This window comes from Athene cunicularia (genome assembly GCF_003259725.1).
Source record: "Athene cunicularia isolate RWA chromosome 2 unlocalized genomic scaffold, athCun1 chr2_part1, whole genome shotgun sequence".
In the NCBI taxonomy this organism is placed as follows: Eukaryota; Metazoa; Chordata; class Aves; order Strigiformes; family Strigidae; genus Athene; species Athene cunicularia.
The window spans coordinates 55,534,306-55,556,360 of record NW_020799095.1 but is presented as its reverse complement, the minus strand read 5'-3'; the positions used below and the strand labels follow the sequence as shown (position 1 = coordinate 55,556,360).

The 22,055-nt window shown below is 38.7% G+C and overlaps 1 protein-coding gene across 1 annotated transcript in view; it reads left to right on the top strand.

Annotated features, from left to right (window-relative positions):
- The window catches only part of E2F3 (E2F transcription factor 3), a 43,081-nt gene extending 22,086 nt beyond the window's left edge, over positions 1 to 20,995 (top strand). The window contains exons 2-8 of the mRNA XM_026843626.1: positions 7,455 to 7,549; positions 8,982 to 9,093; positions 11,371 to 11,590; positions 12,161 to 12,319; positions 14,988 to 15,102; positions 17,839 to 17,977; positions 18,706 to 20,995. Coding sequence (XP_026699427.1) covers positions 7,455 to 7,549; positions 8,982 to 9,093; positions 11,371 to 11,590; positions 12,161 to 12,319; positions 14,988 to 15,102; positions 17,839 to 17,977; positions 18,706 to 18,971 — 1,106 coding nt within the window. The 3' untranslated portion in view covers positions 18,972 to 20,995. The remainder of the gene's footprint in view (positions 1 to 7,454; positions 7,550 to 8,981; positions 9,094 to 11,370; positions 11,591 to 12,160; positions 12,320 to 14,987; positions 15,103 to 17,838; positions 17,978 to 18,705) is intronic.
- The last annotated feature ends 1,060 nt before the right edge of the window (positions 20,996 to 22,055 follow it).

Here is a 22,055-nt window from a genome sequence, read left to right as displayed (position 1 = left end):
CTTTGTAAGTATCAAATCTTATTAATTACATCTTCCCAGAGAGTTTTATAACTCTGTCCTATATGTTTTCTAAGTAAGGAGTAACTCTCCTCCTGATTCCTATGTCAGTATATATACCCAGTATACTACTACTGTAGTTTTAACCTGTGTATCTCATGCTTCATGGCATTTACTGGAATTTCCTCCAAGGAAGTTAATTCTATCCTATTCTCCAGCTCCCTTAATGTCCTTCCTTTCCCCTCCCAGCGCTTATTTGTTTAGTAGACAATTTGGCAGGCAACTGACAGTGTTTGAAATTTTTTTCTTTTTTAAGTAGCTGTGCTAATTTCTATACATAGAGTGGAAGCCACTCAGTGGAACTAATCCAATCACAATCTTATTTTGAAGTTAATGACTTTTAAAAGAATACTTTTTTAAAAAGGCCTTAAATAAAAAAGACAAAATAATCTGTAGGATATATTTTGAGACTGACTGCTTTATGGCAGTTTTTCTTTGGGATCAACCTTAAAATGATATGCAAGTTTTATTTCCCTTGATCCAGTTCAGTTTTAGCCTCACTGATCAGGAGGCTGAAAGTCTCCTGAAGGGCTGAAACACTGCAAGCAGCTCTGCAGCCACATGAAGAAGTGGTGCCCTATCACACACTGTGTGATATCACTTTCTTGTTTGGCTTTAATCTTGATGGGTGATGTTAAAATTGGACCCGTGTCGTCATAATTGTTACATATAGATGCGATAAAGAGAAGTCTCTTATGCAGCTGGCCTGTCATAACTGCCTGCTCCCTGTGGCGCCCCCCCCATCAGTTTGAAGGTTCAGCATCAGGCCTGTTCTTTTATGACAGTCTTGTTTTCTTCAAAGGATGTCTGCGGTGAGAAATTACTGATGTGAACTGCAACTGAAAAGCCCTGAGCTTTGCTCTGGAGGCAGCAGCTTTGCTGAAGCGGTATCTTTGGGAATGGGGGTGGGCAAATAGCTGTTAGCTTTGACATCAGTTTGTAGGACCAGGCTGAGCTAGACTTGCCACCATGGCCCTGGCCATGCTTCCCAGGGAATAGGAGGGACTCTGGCCATGCTTCCCAGGGAATGTGAGGGAAGCTGTCTAGCTGCACCCAGCTGCCACAAAAACCTGCAGCCAGGATTCTGCCCCTGCTCAGACGCTGGTTGGTCTGTCTGTGCTTCTGCGTGTGAGGCTTGACTCTTTGTCAGTACGTTTTCTGAAATTTTTGTCTCCAGAGCTCCTACCTTAACCCGGCAGGTGCAGCTCAGCCTCCAGCAGCCATTTGGATGAGGGAGAAGCTGTTGCATGGACCCATTTTCAGAACTGCCTGGAGACACGTGTGCTTCTCACCTTGGGCAGTTTAGCAGTTGAGTTGAAAACTGGGTGCAGTTTCCTGAGAATAACTTTTCATATTTCAACATGAAGTGGTAACTGGAGCCTTCAAGCGTAGTACAGTGCAAAGCCATTACTTCCAGTAAGAAGTAATTGTTTCATATTTGGTGGAAAAAATTGCAATAGAAAGATCTTAGATGATTCATTTCCTATGCAGCATAGGTGTAATTCTGTTGGTTTGAGGCCTGAAACTTGGCTTATGCTTTGGTTGATTTCTTGCACAACTGTTATAATGTCATTCCCTTTCTAGTGCAAAGAAAACATGAACTACTGCATCAGTGTAGGAGAACAAGATAAGCTGCACATTTTAGCAGTGGCTACTATACTGAGCTCAAGCCTGATGGGGCGTAGGGTGATCCCATGGTATCCGAGTAGGCCAATGAGCGGAAAATGGGTTGCCTGCTTACCTCAGTGCCTCAGTTCCATTGATGGTGGTGACTCTGAGATACTCTGACCTTCTGGCAGGTCAGCTCTCTACAGGATATCAGGATGAAAATCAAAGGGAATTAGTATTTTAATATTATAATCCTCCTTCAGAAAAAATGACCTGCCATAGGTCTAGGAAGAAACCACCATTTTTTATTGCTATGTTTTGCTACTGTCTTGGTTTGGTTCAGATCATTGTGTTTCATTTAAAAGTGGTTGCAAATGTTCTGTTCATACAGAACTGAGATGAGAGAAGTGTGAACCACCACAGTGGGGTGAGGCGCAGGGCATCAATGCAGAGCGCCTCTCATGGGAGCGAGCTATCGGCATTATAACTGTTGAGCATACCTGAAAGCTAATGTATTCCTTTCAGTGGGTGTTAAAAATGGCTTTGTGTGATGTTCTGCAGTAATGACTGGGAGGCAGTCATGATGCTTGCCTTGCTTCTTTCTGCATACTCATCTGAGAAGGGAAAGCCATCATTGGGTTCTTCTGGCTTGGATCCTACTTTAAAACAAGAATCTGCTGCTGAAAATTGGACACCCACATTTTAACTTTTTTGAGCTAAATATAGGTCTTACCATTTGATATTTAAGTGCTTACAGTTCATGGCTTCCTTGACATTCCTGATACTTCTGAGGGAAATAGGATGGTTTAGTTAGCCTTGAAAGAAACTTCACCAGAGTAACACTATCATCTTTCAGCTCTTGGGGTCAAATGCCTAATGAGGAGGGGGCTGCAGATGATCAGAACATAGTTTAATTTGATAGCTGTGAGGTGCCTCTTAATGAATTGTAAACCTGATAAAGACATACAAAAGGGATTTTCTTTTAATATTTTTCTACAGTAAAAACAAACTGTATCTGAATGAGTAATTTCAATATAGGAGCTAGAGAAGAATTTCCCTTAGTCAAAACTATAATAAGCTGATAATTGATAAGATGAAAAATAAAATGATAGTTTAGGAAACACAAATTGGTATAGTAGAAAGGATTTTTTTTTTCCCCCCTCTTTATAGTACAGCTGCCATTTTCTAAGAAGAAAGTTTGGGGCTTTTGTGTTGTAGTAGGTTGATCGGGATGATTCTTTAAGCTGTATTTTCATTTGCTTTAAAATGCTTCTTTAAATGTTACTTTAAATACCAGCTGCTTATCACTTAACTAATAATCCTGACTAATAAGTAGCAATATTTCAGACTCCTGCTCTTCTTTGTGTTGATTTTTCAATGTATTCAATATTCAAGGTGCTATTTTTGTGTATCTTTTTATATACTTTTACCTTGGTCTCATGAATGGGCTAAAACTTAATTCTGAGGTCATGTTTTCATTAAAGTGCCATTCCTGGTCTTGTTCCTCTGTATAGGGTAGTATGGGAATGCATACTTTTGACAGAGAAGTAATATTTTTGGAAAGAGTTGAGAGGACTTTTAGAACTCCCCTTTTAAGGAAATACTCAGTTTATTGTCTTTTATGTGCAAGTAGTTTAATTCCCAACTATTTATTTATCTTCCTATTCTTTTCTTAAACCCCTTTTAATGGTTTTATACTGTCAGAATTAACTACTGAAACCATGGTCTCAGTACAAATCATTGGTTTCTGCATGTAGGCCACTTTCCTTTTCTTCATGGAAAACTGAAATCCCTCTCCCTTCCAGGAGTTTGAACTGCAGATTTGTCTCCTCATTGCTCAACAGAAATAGGTATGAAATGAGGAGTCACACTACGAGTCCGAAGGCAGGAACTCTGATAGTCTTCCTGTATCTTTTTGTTGACCTTAAGTGTTTATTTGCTTGTGAGCTGATCAGCAGAACTCAGCCCCATTCTTGCTGGGAGCTCCTCTGCTTTTCTCTCTGCATCTCTCCCCATTTTTAGGTCTCTTGGTGTTAGCTGTAGTGTTTGCTGTGCCCTCAGCTGGGTGCAGCCCTCTGGCAATCACTCAGGACTCTCCACATACCAGAGTTTGTTCATTTGAGCATGTTCAAAATGCAGAGTCTGTGTCATTTCGTTCAGTGGAGAAATTTCCTTAGTGTATGAATATTTCTGTGCATTCAGCCCTTCAGCCCAAGGTGGTTTGTTTTTTGGTTGTTTTTTTTTTTTTTTCTATGCTTCTTTTGTATTTCTTCTTCATCAAGCTCCGGCTTAATTTACCTTTTCATGTGAGATGTTTGCTTTCTTCTCTGCAGCTCCTGACCTCTGGAACAGCTTTGGAGAGTTCATGTCTCAGAACCTAAGCTTTTAAATTGTATTTTTAAGTGACTGCTTAATTTTGAAAATGTGGAAGAAAGCCTGTGGAAAGTGAATGGGGATTGGTAAAGCATCTGTGCTATGGCTTCCTCGCTGCGGTCAAAATTTATCTGTGCTCTCTGAATAGGCTTGCATCCCCTCCCCAGTAATATCAGCATTGTGGTGACACACAGAAAAGCTGCCATTTTATCTGCCCCTAGCAATTGTAATATCTTCTAGAGTCTATGCCAGGCTTAGTCATCTGCCCTTGCTTAACTTGCCCAGCTTAGTGCTTACTGAGAGACACAGCTGAGCGCTAAGACGCATTTCTCTGGCTTTCTGCTTAGTTCACCATCAGCTATCACTTAATACACACAGTTTCTTCCATGCTATGCCTGGTCATTTCCAATCTTCCTATTTTTCATGCCCGGTCAACCCTAATCTGGAGTTTCTTTCCAGCTCTTCATCCCGTTTTTTTGAGTAAAGTTATTTTATCTTCTGTCACCATCTCAGCAGGCTTTGTTCCCAGGTTACTTTCACTCTCATTCTCAGTTAAACTTTTGTCCCTTTGTATTTAAATCAGACTGCTGCTGTTCTAATATATCCTGAATGCCTGTTAGGGGAGCAGGGGCCTTAGATGTGTCCTGTCCTAGACAGGACCTCCCAGGAGATGGCATGTGTGTAGCTTTGGGCAGGCCCAAGGGCTATGGCACTTGAAGTATGAAATGGAATTTGGCTCTTGATGCTTGTAATGAAAGCGTACTGACTTCACTTTTCCAAATGCTTCTAAGTTTGTGATTTTGAGGGAGTAGAATATGTCCAACTCAGATCATCCTTCTGTCAAATTTTACTTGCCTGCTTAAGCTTACTGGTTGCAGGAATATTTCAGACAAAGGGTTTTCAAAAGATAGCACAGGTAATGTAATTTTTCTTAGGTCTCTCTTTTGCAAACAGTGCAACGGTCTTGTATCCAGTAATGAAGCTGAGACAACTAGCAGGAAAATTTCAATGTGCATAGTTTGGCAAAGTTATGCTCCATGGTTTTATCATTGGAAAGAATTAGAGGATGTTTTACTGCTTCTTCCCTCAAACGTAGAAATATAATCCTTGTAGAAAATGAGGCTCTTGGTTGACATGGTGCAGTCTTCAAAAACTGATGCTGGCTGTCTCCCACCATGGCACTTCCCTCTCTGCTGTCTTGGCAAAGCCCTGTGCTGGCTGTTACCTAATGCTTAGCACTATTATGCTCTTAAAAAGTAACACTCTGACTTTTTTTTTTTTTTAAATTGGTGCCAGTTTCTTTCCCCAAGAACTGAAGCCACTTGCCCCAAGGGACATGGGGGATGTCCCAGTGCTCCTGCTCGGCAGTGCTCAGCATGGACATCCCCACAAGGGATAACCAGGCAGAAAATAATTTCTGTTTTGGAGGGCTACGTTTCTTCTGGTTATCAGCCCTTGAACTCACTCCCTGCGGGGCCTGATGAGGACCCATTGGTCCCGTGCTGCCTGCACTAGGGCAGCAGGCAGAGCACAGGATTGGAGGGAGGATGTGGGAGAAGACATGATAGCAGTGACCTGTTAGACCCAGGTAACGGTGTAGTCAAAACAACCCATTAAGGGGTATGGACTATAGTTTCCTGTTTACACCTTTTCCATCTGTATTTTTTCCAATTCATTTTTCTAGTCTTCTGTAAGCATATCTGCCTCCAACCTCTTTTTAAAAGTTAATTGCTGAGATTGATTGTAAAATAAATTGCATCAGGTCCTGCCTACTTGAAAACACTTAGCTTATCCTAGGAGTTTTCTAAACTATTTTCCTCTAGAGGCAAGTGTTCTTATGAAGACATTCTTGTGGGTTTGCCTCTGATGTTAATTGTGGTAGCTATCTTGGTTTCTTTTTTTTTTTTTTAAAAAAAAAAGGGATCAAATCTAAAAGGGCATAAATAATACATAGGAATCAGGGTACTACCTGGTTTTAGTGGTCTGCACTGAACAGTGGATCTGTAGTTGTATCTAAATCAGGAATTGCTCATAGTATTGGAAGAGAAAATTGAGTCAAAACAGTCGATGTCACATTTCTTATGTCTTCACCAAGGGATTAGGTAGGTGTCTGGTTCAGCTCAATAGGAAGCTTTCCTGTTACTTTATGTCTCTTGCTGCATGTATCAATTTGTGGCTTTACCCGTCCCATTGCCCCGTGTGTTTTGTGATCCTTTCACGTTCCCTCTGAGGTATCTGGCTTTTGTTTATCACACTCAGGTTTCACATAGGTGGGAAGTTCTTAATCCATATGCTTTCTATCTTTCCCTGTCATTGGGATGCTTTGTGCTGGTGTCCTTTGGCCTGCTACTTCTTAGCAGGTTGCACATACTTTGTCAGAGGATTCTGCATGCCATGATTGATCAAACAATGCAAGTAAAGACAAATTATACAAATTTGTACAAATAGCGCAAATAATGAATATAGTGCTGGAGCAGAAATAAATTATGCAAATCAAGAGGGATTTTTTTTTTTTTTAAAAAGGGCCACTGATTCTGCTGATCGTTAATGCAGATTTTGAGATTTCTGAAGGGAAATCTGGTATCAGAAAGCACTATGAATAATTTTGGAGACGAGAGAGAGAAACTGTGATTAACCTAGGATCTCTAGCGCAAAGAAAAGGCACTAGAAAATCTTTGGTCTGTAAATCAGGGAAGAATAAATTAAAAGAATACACCACTTCGGTCCTGCATTTTATCAGTTTGTAAAACAGGAAGGGGAAGAGTGCACTTGCTGAGTGACGTGTAACATCTGGCCAGAAATGAAACATTCCCCAGGGTTTGTTCAAATTGCCTTCACCAAGCAATCTTAAACTTCACCAAGCTCTCTTAAACACCCCCAGCATGCATGGAGGGGCTTGTGTGCTGTGCGTGGCCAAAGGATGCTGTTTGTGTTTTCCCACGACCAAATCTGATTATTTGAAGTTTGCAGGAGAAAGTTGTAAGTGTTTAACCAGAAATGCAGGGGCAAAATACTGGTTTTCGTGTCTTGTAAACAAGTTGAGACAAAAAGGTTTGATGTGTAGCCCAAACCAAAGTTTCTCTTCTGATGGAGAGAGCTGCTGCAAATCTCTGGATTTTAAGTCTTTAGCATTTCCCCTCCTTCTCACACCTGGTTTTGAGATTCTCTTTTATCTTTAATTGTATCCCTTTGGCCTAGTCTTCCCACGCCCTGAATTGTTCCCTTTTCACCCCTCCTTCCTTTTCTCTTATAGTTCTCAGGGTGGAAAAACACTTACTTTAAAAAAAGTGTGAAATGTATTTCTCCCTGTGGAATAGCTGTAATCTTAATTTAATCCAATTAAGTTGGCTAAACATATTAGCTGGATGCTTTTGTTAACAGTTGACCTTTTTAGAATCTGTGTCCTTGGATTACAGAGCTGATGTCTCATGGAGAGGAGCAGAGGTGTTTCATGGCATTAAAAGCTGCCACCAACGGGCTGCTGGGAGCCCGGTGCCTGCGTTGGTTAGAAGTATGCAGTTAGTTCAGATTTGTTCTGTGACCAATGAATTAGCGCCTTGCTCCTCCTCACAAAATACAGAGAACAGTGGCTTGGGTGCTCTGCGCACACTGTTACACCTCAGGCTTATGAGTTTCATGTGCTTTAACTCACTGTTTAATAAGTTTGAGGTTTGCAGACGGAGTCCAGTACAAAGATGTTGGTTAGCTATCCTTAAATAAATGCATATAAATTAATTTATTTAGAGCCTTCTGTTGATCACAGACACAAAGTAAAGCATATAAGCTAAATCCACAATATGGAAATACCTGTCTACAACCATAGCAGAATGTATCTTTTAACTTGTTTCACTGAGGAGCAGAAAATGATCCAAGCCTTTGGGGCAAGTCTGAAGAGCAAGCAAATAAAATATTCTGAATTATTCTACCTAACTGAATAAACAATGTTATTTGGAAACAGTTATTTGGCTAAATTTCATTAGACGTAAAACTTCTTTTTCTTCTTTTCCTCAGTCTTCCTAGGTAATGTTCTTTCAATTGTTAGGATAACGAGTATCCTCAGATTTGATTTCAGTAACCTGAGTAACATGGCAGGGTATAGAATTGTTTCCAAAGATAGTAGATTGTGTTTCTGTCTAGGAACAAAATTCATATTGGTGGTGGTTTTCATTGCAGTTTGTGTTGCATAGTTTAAGTTTCATTCATTATTTTTATTACTCAAAATGTACACAGCTTTCCTTTGACCTGAATGCAACATTTAGCTGATTTTCAGGCATTGTCTTCCTAATACTACTTTAGCTCCATCATGCTTTTATGTAGGCAGCTTTAATACAAATGTGCTAGTTAATGTGAAATAAAGGCAGGGGTTGTGCTTTCAATGAGGACAAAAATTGTTGAGAAGCAGAGGAGAAGAGTTGTCCAGTGCTGCTCTTGATATCATGTATTTCATTGATGGAAAGTTTATATTAGTGGAAGTTACTGGTCCTCTCAAAGCCATCCTTTCAAATGGTGAAGGAAAAATGTAACTTGCACTAATACTACCTGTGCACAAACTTAAATGGATATAAGGAATTCTTCAAAAGAAGTGTAGCTTTGTGGGTGCATACGTATGCATGAGAGATTCTTTGTTTTACTTACTTGAGTTGATAACTTTTCAGTTAAGGGTAGAAATCTTTCATAGATATTGAAGAAGGTCCAGACTAGACTTGAAGTAGATCATACAACTGTCACCCAGCTTTTCAAATTTAAAAAAAATGCTGAATTTTCAAATGAAAACTCCATCAATTCTCTTGTGATGACTATGGGGTATGAACCTGTATTGATACCTTGCTGTGAAAAGTTCACTGCTGTCTACCTTTCCTATAGCCCCAATATTATGTTTGATAAAGTGAAATACTCTTCTTAACAAACCATCAATTAAAAAAACCACCCATTTTTTTTAACAGGCAAAGCGAAGGCTGGAGCTAGGAGAAAGCGGCCACCAGTATCTTGCTGAAGGATTAAAGACTCCAAAGGGGAAAGGAAGAGCTGCGACAAGAAGTCCAGACAGCCCAAAAAGTAAGGGAACCTGTGACACGCTGTATGGAACAGAGTTTTTAATTTTACTAGCTTGACATCAGAGTGAACCAGTACAACAGGCTGCGTTACCTAGCTAAAAGAATGTGTTTATTACTATCCTCACCTGGTTGTACATGAAACATACTCAAACCCACAGCCAGGCAGTGGACAGGTTTTCAGCGTGCATGGGTTGGTGCAGAGCTGCTGAGAGGCTGCAGAGTCTCCTGGCTGCCAGGTCTTTTGCTCTGCTTGCCAGGCCAGCTTCTCGGTACAGGTCCTCCTCTTCAGCCAAGGATGCCAAGCTGGGAACACTTAAGAGAGGTGGATGCTAGGAATCAAGGGAATGATGGGATCAAACACACAATTATTAGGCAAGGCTAATCAGGCCACCCTCCTCTTTCCCTGCTAAAGTTGCAACAGCTGATTGGCAGAGCTTCTTCCCCCAGGCAGGGATTTGCAAAGAGCAGTAGCTGTGCCTCAGCAGCATTGCACACTAAATGCTTTTTGTGGGCTCTGAGCTGCCTTCTCTCCCTGCAATATGACTATATTATTACTGCCGCTGCTTAGTTGCTGCAAGTATTCATTTTTTGCACATCTGTATTGCCTCAGGCAGTAGGTTTCATGCAACACAACCTGGGGGTTGTAGCCTTGCCATCTTGTTTGGGGGATTACAGCAGGAGAATTAGGCTTGCTGAGGGAGGCGAGCAGGGAAAGGGGACAACTGGGGCAGCAGTGGCAGTGATGGGAGCAAGAGATGTGAAGGTATATTTATTTCTCCCACCTCACCAGTCTAAGTGCTTGTTTCTATTTATTGAGGCAGATAAGAAATGTGGAACTAGCTGAAGATACGAACTTAAAGTGGACATGTTAAACCATCACAGTTGTCTTAATTAAACTAAACTTCATTAAGCTAAATGAAGTCCCTTTTGTGTGTTTTTATGGAAGTTCAGTACCATTTGGGGCATAGAATGCAGCTGCAGTGTTGGTAAGGTTGTACAGGGAACTTCTTGGTGCATGACCAGAAGCCCATGCTGTTTTAGGTGGGGGTCAAGTAGCCTTTTGCCCTTATCACTCTGATCCTCTTATTCTTTTCTAAACCCCAAAGGAAAAACAAGCAGAAACCATCCTGCTCTAAATTTACAAGGTCACCTAAGTGATGTGAATATTCCTCCATTTCCCTGTGCAGAGAAGCCGTGAACCTACCAAAGAATGAGATACAGTTAGCTGGTTCTCTTTGCAAACAGGCAATGACTTGGTCTTCATTGAAAAGCCATTATATTCTTCAGAATATTTCAGAGTAGTCTAACAGATTGCTTAGAGGTAGGATTTCAGTTTTGACTGACTTCTGCAATTAAATGTGGGACCTGAACCTCGACAACATGAAAATGACCACCAGATCAGCCTAAGATCTGTCCTGCATAATACTTGAAGCTAATGAAAGGTTGGAGATGTACCAGCCCAACAGACTTCCAGTAGTGGTTGGCTCATTTCCCTTGACACAAAGACATTGAACACTTAGATCAGATTAATTTCTAATTTTAAGTATTTAAACTCTTAAAAGCACATCTATTAAGTATATAGATGCTGCATTTGTGCATGAAAACACTGAGCAGTCTAGTAAGATACAAGCTGTTTGCTGACTTCTAACTTGGAGGAAGTGGACACTCTTGCCCAGTTTGAGCATTGTTTGGTTATGGAGAAATCATGATTATAAATTGTATCTTACATCAGTCTCCTCTAATTCACTTGAGTTTTCTGCAAGACGTGGAGTATGGCACTGATGGAATCTGTCATTGTGTTCACCCACTGAAGTACACCTAAGTCCTGCTTAATTGCATGTGAAACACTTATCTTACAGTAGGGGAAAATCAAACCCTGGTGAAAGCTGGCTATCAGCCTGATGAAGGAGAATCATAGGGGAATTTTTGGTATTGCTGCCAGGATAAATACATACTAAAAATACTAAGAATTCACATAGTGAAAGCCTAAGTAGAATATTGCTATATGTATCTGTCAGACTAATGGAAATATTTGCATTTTAAAAAAGCATGTATTTGCTCATGTACCTGTGACTTTTGGAAAAGTACATCTTGAAATACAAATAAATACCCAGTGGTAAATTGTGTCTTAATGCAGAGGTTTGAGAGATTTCTTCAGTAAAAATGAAAGAAATATCTGTAATATGCATCCTTGAATTTCTGGATGCTGCTTTTGGAACCAAAATGAGAAAAAACTGATTTGTCTGGGGTTTTTTGTTTTTTTTTTTTTCTTTCCAAGCTCCAAAATCTCCTTCAGAAAAGACTCGGTATGATACGTCACTTGGCCTTCTTACAAAGAAGTTCATTCAGTTGCTGAGCCAATCTCCTGATGGGGTCTTAGATTTGAACAGAGCGGCAGAGGTCCTCAAGGTGCAAAAAAGGAGGATTTATGATATCACCAATGTACTGGAAGGCATCCATCTCATTAAGAAAAAATCCAAAAACAACATTCAGTGGATGTGAGTATTCATTATCCTTTTTCCATTCCTCCTCGCTGATTTCAGAGCAGCAGTATTTTTCTTTTCCCACCTTCCATTCTAACACTTTACTCCAAGCAATCATCCAAAATGCCTTCCATCAGGATAAAGCTTTTTTTTTCTGTTAAGGCAGGTTTTGGGTGTAGAAATAGCATTTGTCGGGGAAATTAGAAACCAGCATTTTGTTTGAATACTGATTTAACTCATTTGCTTCTGCAAGAAGAGTAAGTTTTTAAGTACACATCTCTACCTACTGCCTTCCTCAGTCTTTTATAGGATGTGTTTAGAGGGGAGGGGAGCTAGAAGCAAGGTTTGGGAAGTGCTTAGAAATATTCAACTTTTCCATCTCGATAGCAGTTCCAAAATGTGTTGTCATGCAAATTACACATTGCAGAAAAAGCATCTTCTAATGTTGACTTGCTATGGGCAGGTTTAGGAAGAAGGGGCTAAGAACTTGATCTGCAGTGTAAAACCTTGCCTCTTCCCTTTCCCACAGCATAGGGTCGAGTTTTACAAATGCTGAAAGGGTGTCTGTTGACTTTACATCTATAGGGGCTGCAGTCTATCAGAGGATGGTGGCATGTTGGCACAGCGTCAGGGCCTCACGAAGGAGGTGACCGAACTGACTCAGGAAGAGAAGAAACTGGATGAGCTAATCCAAAGCTGCACCCTGGACCTCAAGCTGCTAACGGAGGACTCAGAGAATCAGAGATATCCTTTTTCCCAAAACCTCAGAGGTGGTCAGTTTCTTTGTGCCCTGTAATACTAGGAGAATTCCTCTCTATATTGTGATACAAAGCATCAGAAATTTCAAGAAGTTGGCTAATGGGTGTTAATGTAGTTCTGTAAAAAAGTTACTTAAGCCACTTGGACCTGTAATGCTTCTGGAATGTGTAAAAAAAAAAAAAAAAAAAAAAAAAAAAAAAAAAAAAAAAAAAAAAAGTGGCATATACAGGAGCCCGTTAACATCTGTGTTCACATAGAGTAGAACCAACAATCTAGCTGATTGAGTGATAACCTCCAACAACCTGGTGCTTTTTCAACTCTTTTGAGCCTAGAGCAAACCCTGGTTGTATGTGTGCAGAAATTACCATTGTGAAGACTTTGCATGCCTTGGTAACAGAGGTGTGTCTGTGTGTGTGTGTGTGTGTGTGTGTACTCATTACTTTTTTTTTTTTTTTTTCTTTGAACTGATGTGTATATAAATTACAGGCATGGGGAGGAAAATAAAGTTGGGAGACAGTCTGAAACTTGCAACAAATTTTCAGATTCCTCTGGTTAGAGAATCTATAATAGAATATCATAGATAAATGTTTTATGGGCTCTCAAAATATTTTAGACTGAATTATTTAATGTAACGGTAATGCTCAGTTGCATAAGATTTATACGACAGTTGGTATTTTGGCTGTTAATAGCCCTTGTAATTAACCAATTCACATTTTCACTAGATTTCCCACCTGTTAGCAACAGAAGAAAGCATTTTATTAAATGCTGATGTGGAAACATTTCTTTATGTAGTTCTTAAAGAGCATCTAATAAAATGGACTTATTCTCTGTTCTGAGGTATAGGAAATAACTAGGATAGGGTCAGTAAAAAGTATGTGAAGTATGTAAATATTGTGTTTTGACTAGCTTTCATACACATTTGAGATGTAAGCAAAGATCACCAAGTGGCACCAAGGGAGTAGGGTAAGCACTGCCTTCAACTAAGAGCTTGATCCTTGAAGAGATTTAAGCAAGACAAAACTGAGCATTATGATTCTGCTTCTCTAGTGCTGATTCTTGCTGATCCCTGCCCTGCCGTTGCTGGCTCCCATGGGGATGTATAAGGAGGGATCAGCATTAGCAGCATGTTGGCCTTATGCTTTTGGATTTAGGAGAGCGTATTCCCCAAATCCTTTTGTGACACTAAGTTTACTGATTATACTGGTGATTACTGAGGAAGGAATGAAGAAGTGTGAAACCCGGGACTGACTCTGAGTTCATCCCAGTACTGCCTTTCCCTCACTTTACTGAAGTCTGACCTGCTGAATACTCAGAGATGAGAAGCTTCTTCCTTTGCTTAATTGATGAAGACACAGCTTCTGCTTTTGAAGGCTTTTTTTTTTTTTTTTCAATCAAGATTAGGTAGCGTGCTTCCTTGTTTCCTTTATAAATAGAATCAGAAAGTAATTGATTGCTACCTTAAATGTTTTGGGATATGCCCAGCAAGAGGAGCCTTTAGCTACAGCAATAAAGATTGTTGTTGTTTTATCTGAAATCCATGCAATCTTTTCCTTTGTTCATATAGCATTGCTATTAGCAATAGCCACTGTTGCTATAATTTGTATTCTGCCTTTTCAAACCTTACTAAACAAGCGTTAAAAGCCGTGATAAAAGCCATTTGTGTGAAAGCTGACCTGTTGTTTTACCTCTTGACCTGTTTGGTCCAAGTTAGGTGTGAAATACATTGGTGTTTTGAGCCTAGGCAGTCTGTCTTGCATGTTACTGCATCGTAACAGTGTGCATTTACCAAAATTGTTTGCACTTACACCCCCAAAAAGTATAATAATAAATCAGAGTTTTTATTTCTGTGGTATCAACATTAGGCTACATACCTCACTAGAAAACTAAAGATCTGGAATTGGTTGCATGTGACTGTGGCTGTTTCACGGGTTTTTTTTGCAACCAAAAGCACTGCAACATCTTGGTTACGTGCGTCTGTATGTGAGGTGCCACCATGAAGTAACCCACTAAAACACTCATGTTGATTTGGACAAATTCATACTGAACAGCAAAATATTAATATTAATTCAGTGCTTATGCAAAAATTGACCTTCTGCACTGTCAAGCTTAAAGTAAATTAAACAGGTTTTTGAAATAATATATTTATGTTTTATAAATGTTATGCGTTTATACATGTTGTATAGATGATTACAAAACCCCCTCAAATGAAAACTGAAATTATGATTTTTGGTGACTTCAAAGTTACATTGTGTATACACATCTATAACATGCACCTGTAAATTCGTTTACATTTTTTTCTGTGACTTCTAGTTCTCTGCATTTTGCTAGCAAGTGTGTAAAAAATTTTGCTTTGCAGAGTCTGTGAGTATTTTCAGGTTGTGGAGCTTTAGCTTGGGTAGATTTATGCATATAAAGGAGAGGAGAGAGAAGTGCTCAGCATGGAGAATCCCTTTTGTCACTCAGTAGTGGCCCCAGCTGTTATATCTAAGAGAAGTTCTCACAGAGTTTCACTACAATCTCCACCAGTGTAGAGAACAGAAGACTTTTTGCTAAGAGTGAAGTAGCCATGATAAAATGGAACAATAGACTTCTGCCTCTTCTAATAGTCGAATATGTTGTAACCTGGGTTGGAAAATTCCTTAACAGTGATTACATTAGCTTATGTGACATATCAAGATATTCGAAAAATTAGTGGCCTTAAAGACCAAACTGTTATAGTTGTGAAAGCTCCTCCAGAAACAAGACTTGAAGTGCCTGACCCAGTGGAGGTAAGGAGAACCTGCTGTTTCTTGCTTAGGTTATGCATCGATTTGCTATAGATGGAGCAAGTGTGTTGTGAATCTTACTGTGGTAACTGATGCCCAAGTAGGATTTATTGGCATACAGTCCTATATTCATCTGTTTTACAAACTTTAAAGATGGGGGGGGGTGGGTTTGTTAGATAGCAAGGGGAAACTTCAAAAATAAGTTTACACAGGGCAATCATTATTTATTGCTTTTTTTCTCTCAATTCCAGCTTTCCTTCAGAGTAATCCACACTATTTACAAATACTGTCTTTTGCCCTACTTTATGTGAAGAAGAGCTCTTCCTTGACAGTTGAAATTTCCTGTTTGTAACCACATAAAATCTTGCTCTTAAGACATTCAGGTCTCTTTAAGTCTATGTAGTTTTAAATTTCATGGCTAACTCAGTGCCTTAAGCAACTTGATGCTTACCGATAGCCTAATTTATTGAGATATGTTTTCATGTAGGATTTTCTGTTCTGAGGTATTACAGTTATTGTGGAAACTTATGTTTTACTCCTAGAATCCATTCTTGCCCTTCATTCTTCCATCATCATTTTTGCTTCATTGACACTGATTTTACTCATCTGTGTAAAACTTTTTATATTCTGCTAGTGTACTTTTTGTTTGCTATCATGAAGTCTGTAGGGCATAGGGATGTCCTTTCCTATTTTATTATAAGTACTTCTCTTTCTGAAGATGTCTGTGTTCATTTCTTTCCTTCTTCTGTTGTTCTTTGCTCTGCAAGCCACAGTCTCTGAGTGCTGACTTTTGTATGAGAGATGTCTGGCTCATTCTTTTTTTCCCCTTTTTTCTTTTCCTTATCTCAGGTAGATGTCTAGGGTAATGTAGCTGCTTCCTTTACCTATGTCACAATTGCAGAGAAAAATGCTTCAGGTGGCTTTTCTTTGATGGTATCCTCAGGGAGTAGCTTTACTTTTCTTCATTCCTCTCATGATTTATGAACCACATGGTTCAGTTGCTCCTGGAATTTTATTTCTTGGTAGCAATCGTGTGGTGCTTTACAATTCCCAATTGTTATGACAGACCCAAGTATGTTGGACAAACATAAATAATTTGCACAAGCCACTGCTTTAGAGCTTCAAGAAATGTACCTAATTTCATGGAACAATTAGAGATAGGGCTAACTCCCCAACTCCTCTGTGTTGTGTTCATATCTCTGCATTATTCTTTCATCCTTACCAGTGGGTGGGTTCCAGTGAGCCCAGGGCTTCCTGCATTCCCTGTCACTTCTTTTCCTGAGATTAGTCTTCATGTTCTTAGGCCCATTACCGTTTCCATCCTTTTTATTTTTTTTTCTATCTTTGTCCTTAATTTTCTGTTTGAACTTAGGTGCAGGTTTTAGAAGAATAAAACATTTTGCTGCAATGAAGAAGGATATCTTTTATCAGTATCCATAAATATATGCTGTTACTGTTGCTTGCTTTCCTGTTTCTTTCCCTTTGGTGTTATGCTTTGATTTTTAATTCAGTGAAATCAAGCAGGTAGAGGTGCACACAATCACTAAAACTAGCACCTAGACCGCCCTTATCCCCTCTACCCAATTTACAATTTAATTTTCAGCTTCAGGCAATAAAGTCCTATTCCTTTCTCTCATTTGCTGTTACATTTCAGTGGTTTTTTTGCATTCCTCAGTCACTCAACAGTACCTTCTCTAATTCCTGCTCTTCCCATCTCCTTTTTTCTAATTACAGCATTGCCCTAAGTAGTCTTAACTGTTTTCTCTGCCCTGGGGAATCCCTGTTCAGTTGTTCTCTGTATTTGTAAACACTGTCTATTATGTTACATAACTGTGAGAATACAAGTAATATGAAATTTTTTATCCAAGGGAACAATAAAATATATTTGAAATAAGTCTGCAAAGAGGTATAGAATGCCTGCGTTCATGCTTTTTAAAACTATTAATGCAATACAGCTGGAGCGGGTTTATTTGTAACCAGAGTCATTTATGATTTTTCCATCATAACACAAAGAGCAACCTTGCAGATTTTCTGCGTCTATATATGTCAACTTTTTTATTGCATCGATGTGCGAAAGTTAAGAACATAACTTCTTGTGACAAATTAAGAGTTCCTGTTATTCAGAACCACCATCAAAATTGCTGCCTTGAGGGGGCAGAAGGACATATAAACAAGTTTTGGTGAAGAAAATGGCATCTGTTTTTCTTTTTTTGTTATTTTGAAAAACTTCCGTGATAAACAGGTAAACTTATGTATAGCTATTTGAGTTCAGTGTAAGTGCTGAAGGTGTGTGGGGGAGTGGGAAAGATGTTTTGGTATCCTTTTAAAGCAGAAACATTTACACAAATGCATCCGGTAATATTGTTACGAATAATAATAAAACCTGTGACTTCCATTGCATAGCTCCATTTCATCAAAACCCTCCAGGTTATTGTGGTTGTAAGAAATTGTTAGGAGTCCAATCCTTTATGCCTCTGGTTACAATACCACACATAAAATGGTAGGCTTCTGAGATTCGTGTGCTACATACCGTGGGAAAAGCTTTTATGTTTTCTTCCAGTCTGCAAGATACATCAGCCAAGCCTTTCACATCTTCCAAAAAATGCATGGGGGATTTCAGGTTCTCTTGATTAATAAAAATGTGTTCAAATGCTCACATGCTAATAAGAGTTTACTCTGTATTGTCAATATTCTGTTGTGTTCATTGGTATGACACCTTAATGATGTTTGTTTTGTTAGCAGAGTGCATTGATACATTTATCCAGTACTCAAGGACCTATTGAAGTTTATCTGTGCCCAGAGGAAAACGATGCCCTCAGTCCAATGAAAACCTATAGTCAGGATCACAATGGAAACATTTCCAAAACCATTTCCAAAGGTAAAATTGTTTCTTTGTAATACTAATGCCCTTCCTTCACCTTCTCGTTCAAGATTTCATTTTGAACTTTGGTTATCCAGCTCTTACTTTTCGGCTTTATTTTTCTAAGAAGTGAAAAGCTAAGGTATTGATTTTTCCACTGTGCCTTTCTGGCTTATATTTAGTGGGAAATATGTTTTCCTCTGCATCAGTTGTTTAAAATAAGTTTCCTGTTTGCATATCATATGTAAACAAAGCTTATGCAATATTGAAGAAAGAAACAATTTTGTTCCTTTTGTGTTTTCAAATAGAACATTAGCAGCAAAGATTGGCCTCAACAAAAGAGGCAGAAATTTCTGTGTATGGGTATATGCGGCTACACAATGTTACCAATGACATGTGTTGCCTAGAAAGTTTTCCCTTTGACTGAATTCCACTGAAAAATGGACATCTCTCACTATACTTGATTGAATTTTATTTCACACACCACACCACCCTCCAGTAGCTGTTTAAACCTTATAAAATAATATTTTAGTAGAAAAGTTGGTGGTGATAGCAACATGAACATTTTTGAGAAGCCCTTTGTAACACATCAAAAACGAGATGGAAATTATATGGAAGCCATTTTTTGTTGAAATGATGCTTTATGAAAGGCCCTTTTTGCAGTGGCTACTTTGTTTGATCTGTGTCTGATATTTCTAATGAGATTAAATGTCATCTTTTACTTTTTCCTCTCCTTTCTCTTACAGAAGTGGCTTCTGCTAACTCAGGACAAGGTGACTGCTCAGTAAATATGGCAACAATCTCTCCATTGGCTTCCCCAGCCAACCTTCTACAGCAGACCGAGGACCAAATTCCCTCAAACTTTGAAGGACCATTTGTGAATTTGCTGCCTCCTCTGCTTCAGGAAGATTATTTGCTGAGCCTTGGGGATGAAGAAGGCATCAGTGACCTCTTTGATGCTTATGATTTAGAGAAGCTTCCTTCATTGGTGGATGAATTTATATACAGCTGATTCCCTTAAATGCTGTCCATATCTAAATCACGTTTTTAATGGCATCAAAAAACCTGCCGTCATTCAGTTGTCCCCTAATTACTATAAAATAGCATTATTAAGTAGGCTCTTGAACAGTACTGATGTTTTAATTAATTACTCCCTAAAATACTATAAAACAAGTGAAGGCTTTTACAGCAAGGCCTTCTCCTTAACCCTGAGCTCCAGCGCCTTGTGAGTCAGCAAGTACAAGCAGGTGACCATAAACGTTTTCTCTTCACACTCCCCCAGTCTCTGCTTACCGTGACAAAGTGGGCTTATGGAGAAGGGCTCGATGAACTGGTTTAGTCCTAAGTAACAGTTTCATAATAGTATTTCAGGTCGTGCCTTCTGCAGAGAATGCATGTCTTTTGAGTGTCACAACATGGATTGTACCTGCAGTGAACATAAATATGAAGTAATGCAAAAGTGTGAAATGGGATTCTTCAGCTACTTGTGGGAATGTTTAAATTGCTGTCATAATGCTCATTTTGAGCTGTGTATATGTCTCATTATGAGGTCAAATACTTATGTCCTTAAAAGCTTTTAATAAAATACACTGTAAATGTAGTGTATATTGCAAATATGGAAAAGTATAAAGTTCTGCCACTTCTTGTAGTAATCAGATTTTTAAAAATGCTTGTGTGTGTGTGTGTGTGTGTGTGTGTGTGTGTGTGTGAAAGTAGTTTTTGTTTGGTTGTTTTTTTAAACTAGAAAGAAGATGCACAGTTCAATTTTACTGCCCCCAGTGTGCATTAGAACTGGTACATAAATTTTTGTGGTACTAAGTGGGGCTTTGTGTTAAGTGCCTACTAGAGATGCACTGTGGGTTTTTCCCTCTATGGAAAACACTTATGTCAAGCTTTGTTTGCTCAATATATCATATTTATCTCGGTGGGTTAGCTTCCTCTGCTTACAGCTTTTTATAATTCTCTTCGCCAGCAAAATGGAACTAATTTTTTTCCAAAGTACATAACTGTAAGTACCACATCAACTGAATTGCATTTATTTTTTGAAGATCTTTGGTAGTATAGTATAGTACCAATATTTATTTTTTTGAACGTGAGAGGAATTCTAAGAAGTCTTAAATAATTTTTTTTTTGAGTGTAAAATATGTTGCCATGTTCTGGGCTAAATTAATGTAATGTTGATTAGATGATGCCCATGTAATCCTTTTGTTTGCATTACTGTTGTGCTTATCTGACATACTCAGAAAATTAGTACTATTTGTACTGTAGTAGAATATTATGGATGCAGGTTTTCTGGTACCATTGAGTTGCTGCTATGAAAGCTCACACATGAAAAGGCAAGAAGTCACAGTACTAATAAGGAAACTGTATGACTGTGTGAGTTTTGGAATATAACAAATGTATAAAGGGCAACACATAAAGAACTGTTAAACAGTGTTAAGTGTGTGTTTATATGTACAAATGTGTGCATAGATCATTCAGCAGTTGTATTTAAGTTGATATATGTTCTCAACTCACACTTTAGTTATCTAGCAGTTTTGTACAATAGAATTAATTTGTAAACACTGCCAGAATATTTTCTAGCTGGTTTGTAATTTTTTAAGAGTTTTTTTAGATGTGGATCTGTAAATAAAATTGTAGTATTTAAAGTTTTTGTCTTGTGGAAGAGGAAAGTAAAAGTTGTGTGAGCCTGATTTGCGAGACAAAGGGGCACTTTTGCGGGGGAAGAGAAAATGAAGACTAACGTAGACCATCTTTTTTGTACAAATTAAACACTTGTCCCAATGTGTGTGGGCAAAATACTAATCTAATTTAGCTTTGCATTGTGTGCTAGTTTAAAAAAAAAAAAACCTCTGTAAAATACTGTAAAAAAAATAACAAACAAAAAAATACCCCAAAAAAGCTTTTATGGCGAGTTTTGTAAATAGATTTATTAAAGGATGACCTGTTCTCTAGCTGTGATCTTACCACTTCAAATGGATGTAATTTGAATAAATTTTGTATGGTAATGAATCAATAAAAAGGATTTTTTAAAGAGTTTAGATTTGTATACAGCTATTTAAATTCTTCTTACTCTCGGTGCCTATCATGCTGCTTCTTGGAACCTAGCTGTTACTATTTTCATTGTTAGTGATCATACTCATTTGACATCAGATATGTTTCAATCCTGTTTTTTTTTTTTTTTTTTAATTATGCTAACAAGAAATTTAGTGTTAGTTTGTTTTTTTTGTGCCAGAGTGAAACAAAAATGAGACATGTAAAGAGACACAGTAGGAGATCCAGAGCTTGGGATAACACAGGTTTTTACTTGTTACCCCATATGAATTAGGAACAGAATTCTTGTGAACTTCATAGAAATGGGGTTATTCTAGGATTAAATAGCATGAAAACAACTGTTGAGGATCTGTTTAACCTTCTTACTGATACATCTCCAGAAATCTAGTAGTAGCTTTGAAGACAAGTTCTGTTTACTTGAGTCATCTCTAGCAGTCTCTTGCATGTGACATGCATTTACAAACTTGCACTCCCTTTCTGGTCTTGGCACCTCTCTAGATGTACGGCCTTCAATTACTAAAAGGAAAAAAAACCCACAACAAATGAACAGGATAGTACAATCACAGTAATACGGCTGTTTGCTTAAATGTTACGCTTCTGAGCAAGTCATCTGTATCTTGTCACCTCCCCTGTGCACAAGAATGTTACCAGTTTATCTCTAGTGCACCTGTCCATTCTCTACCTTCTGCACACAGCAGTACTGGAAGGAAGATGACAGGGAAGATCCTCTGTTCTATATTCCCAATAAATAATAAAGGAGGGCTAGAGGACTGTGTTCTCTGATCTCCCTTTGAAGCAGAAATTACAATAAATGTCCCCTCTCTGTCCTACCTGTCAGAGCTCCCCGGCCTTTTCTCAGTTTCTCTGTTCTACTGCTCCCATAAGCACTTTTTTATTTGCCCCTAGAATCTGCTACTGCTTGCCAGGTTTCATGTCATTTTCTCTCCTTTTCCGTCTGCTGCAGGAGAAAAAAAACAGCTAGGTAAAGAAGTTAATTTTGCTCCCCTGAGCTAGCACAGTGTACTTCAACATTATTCAGCAT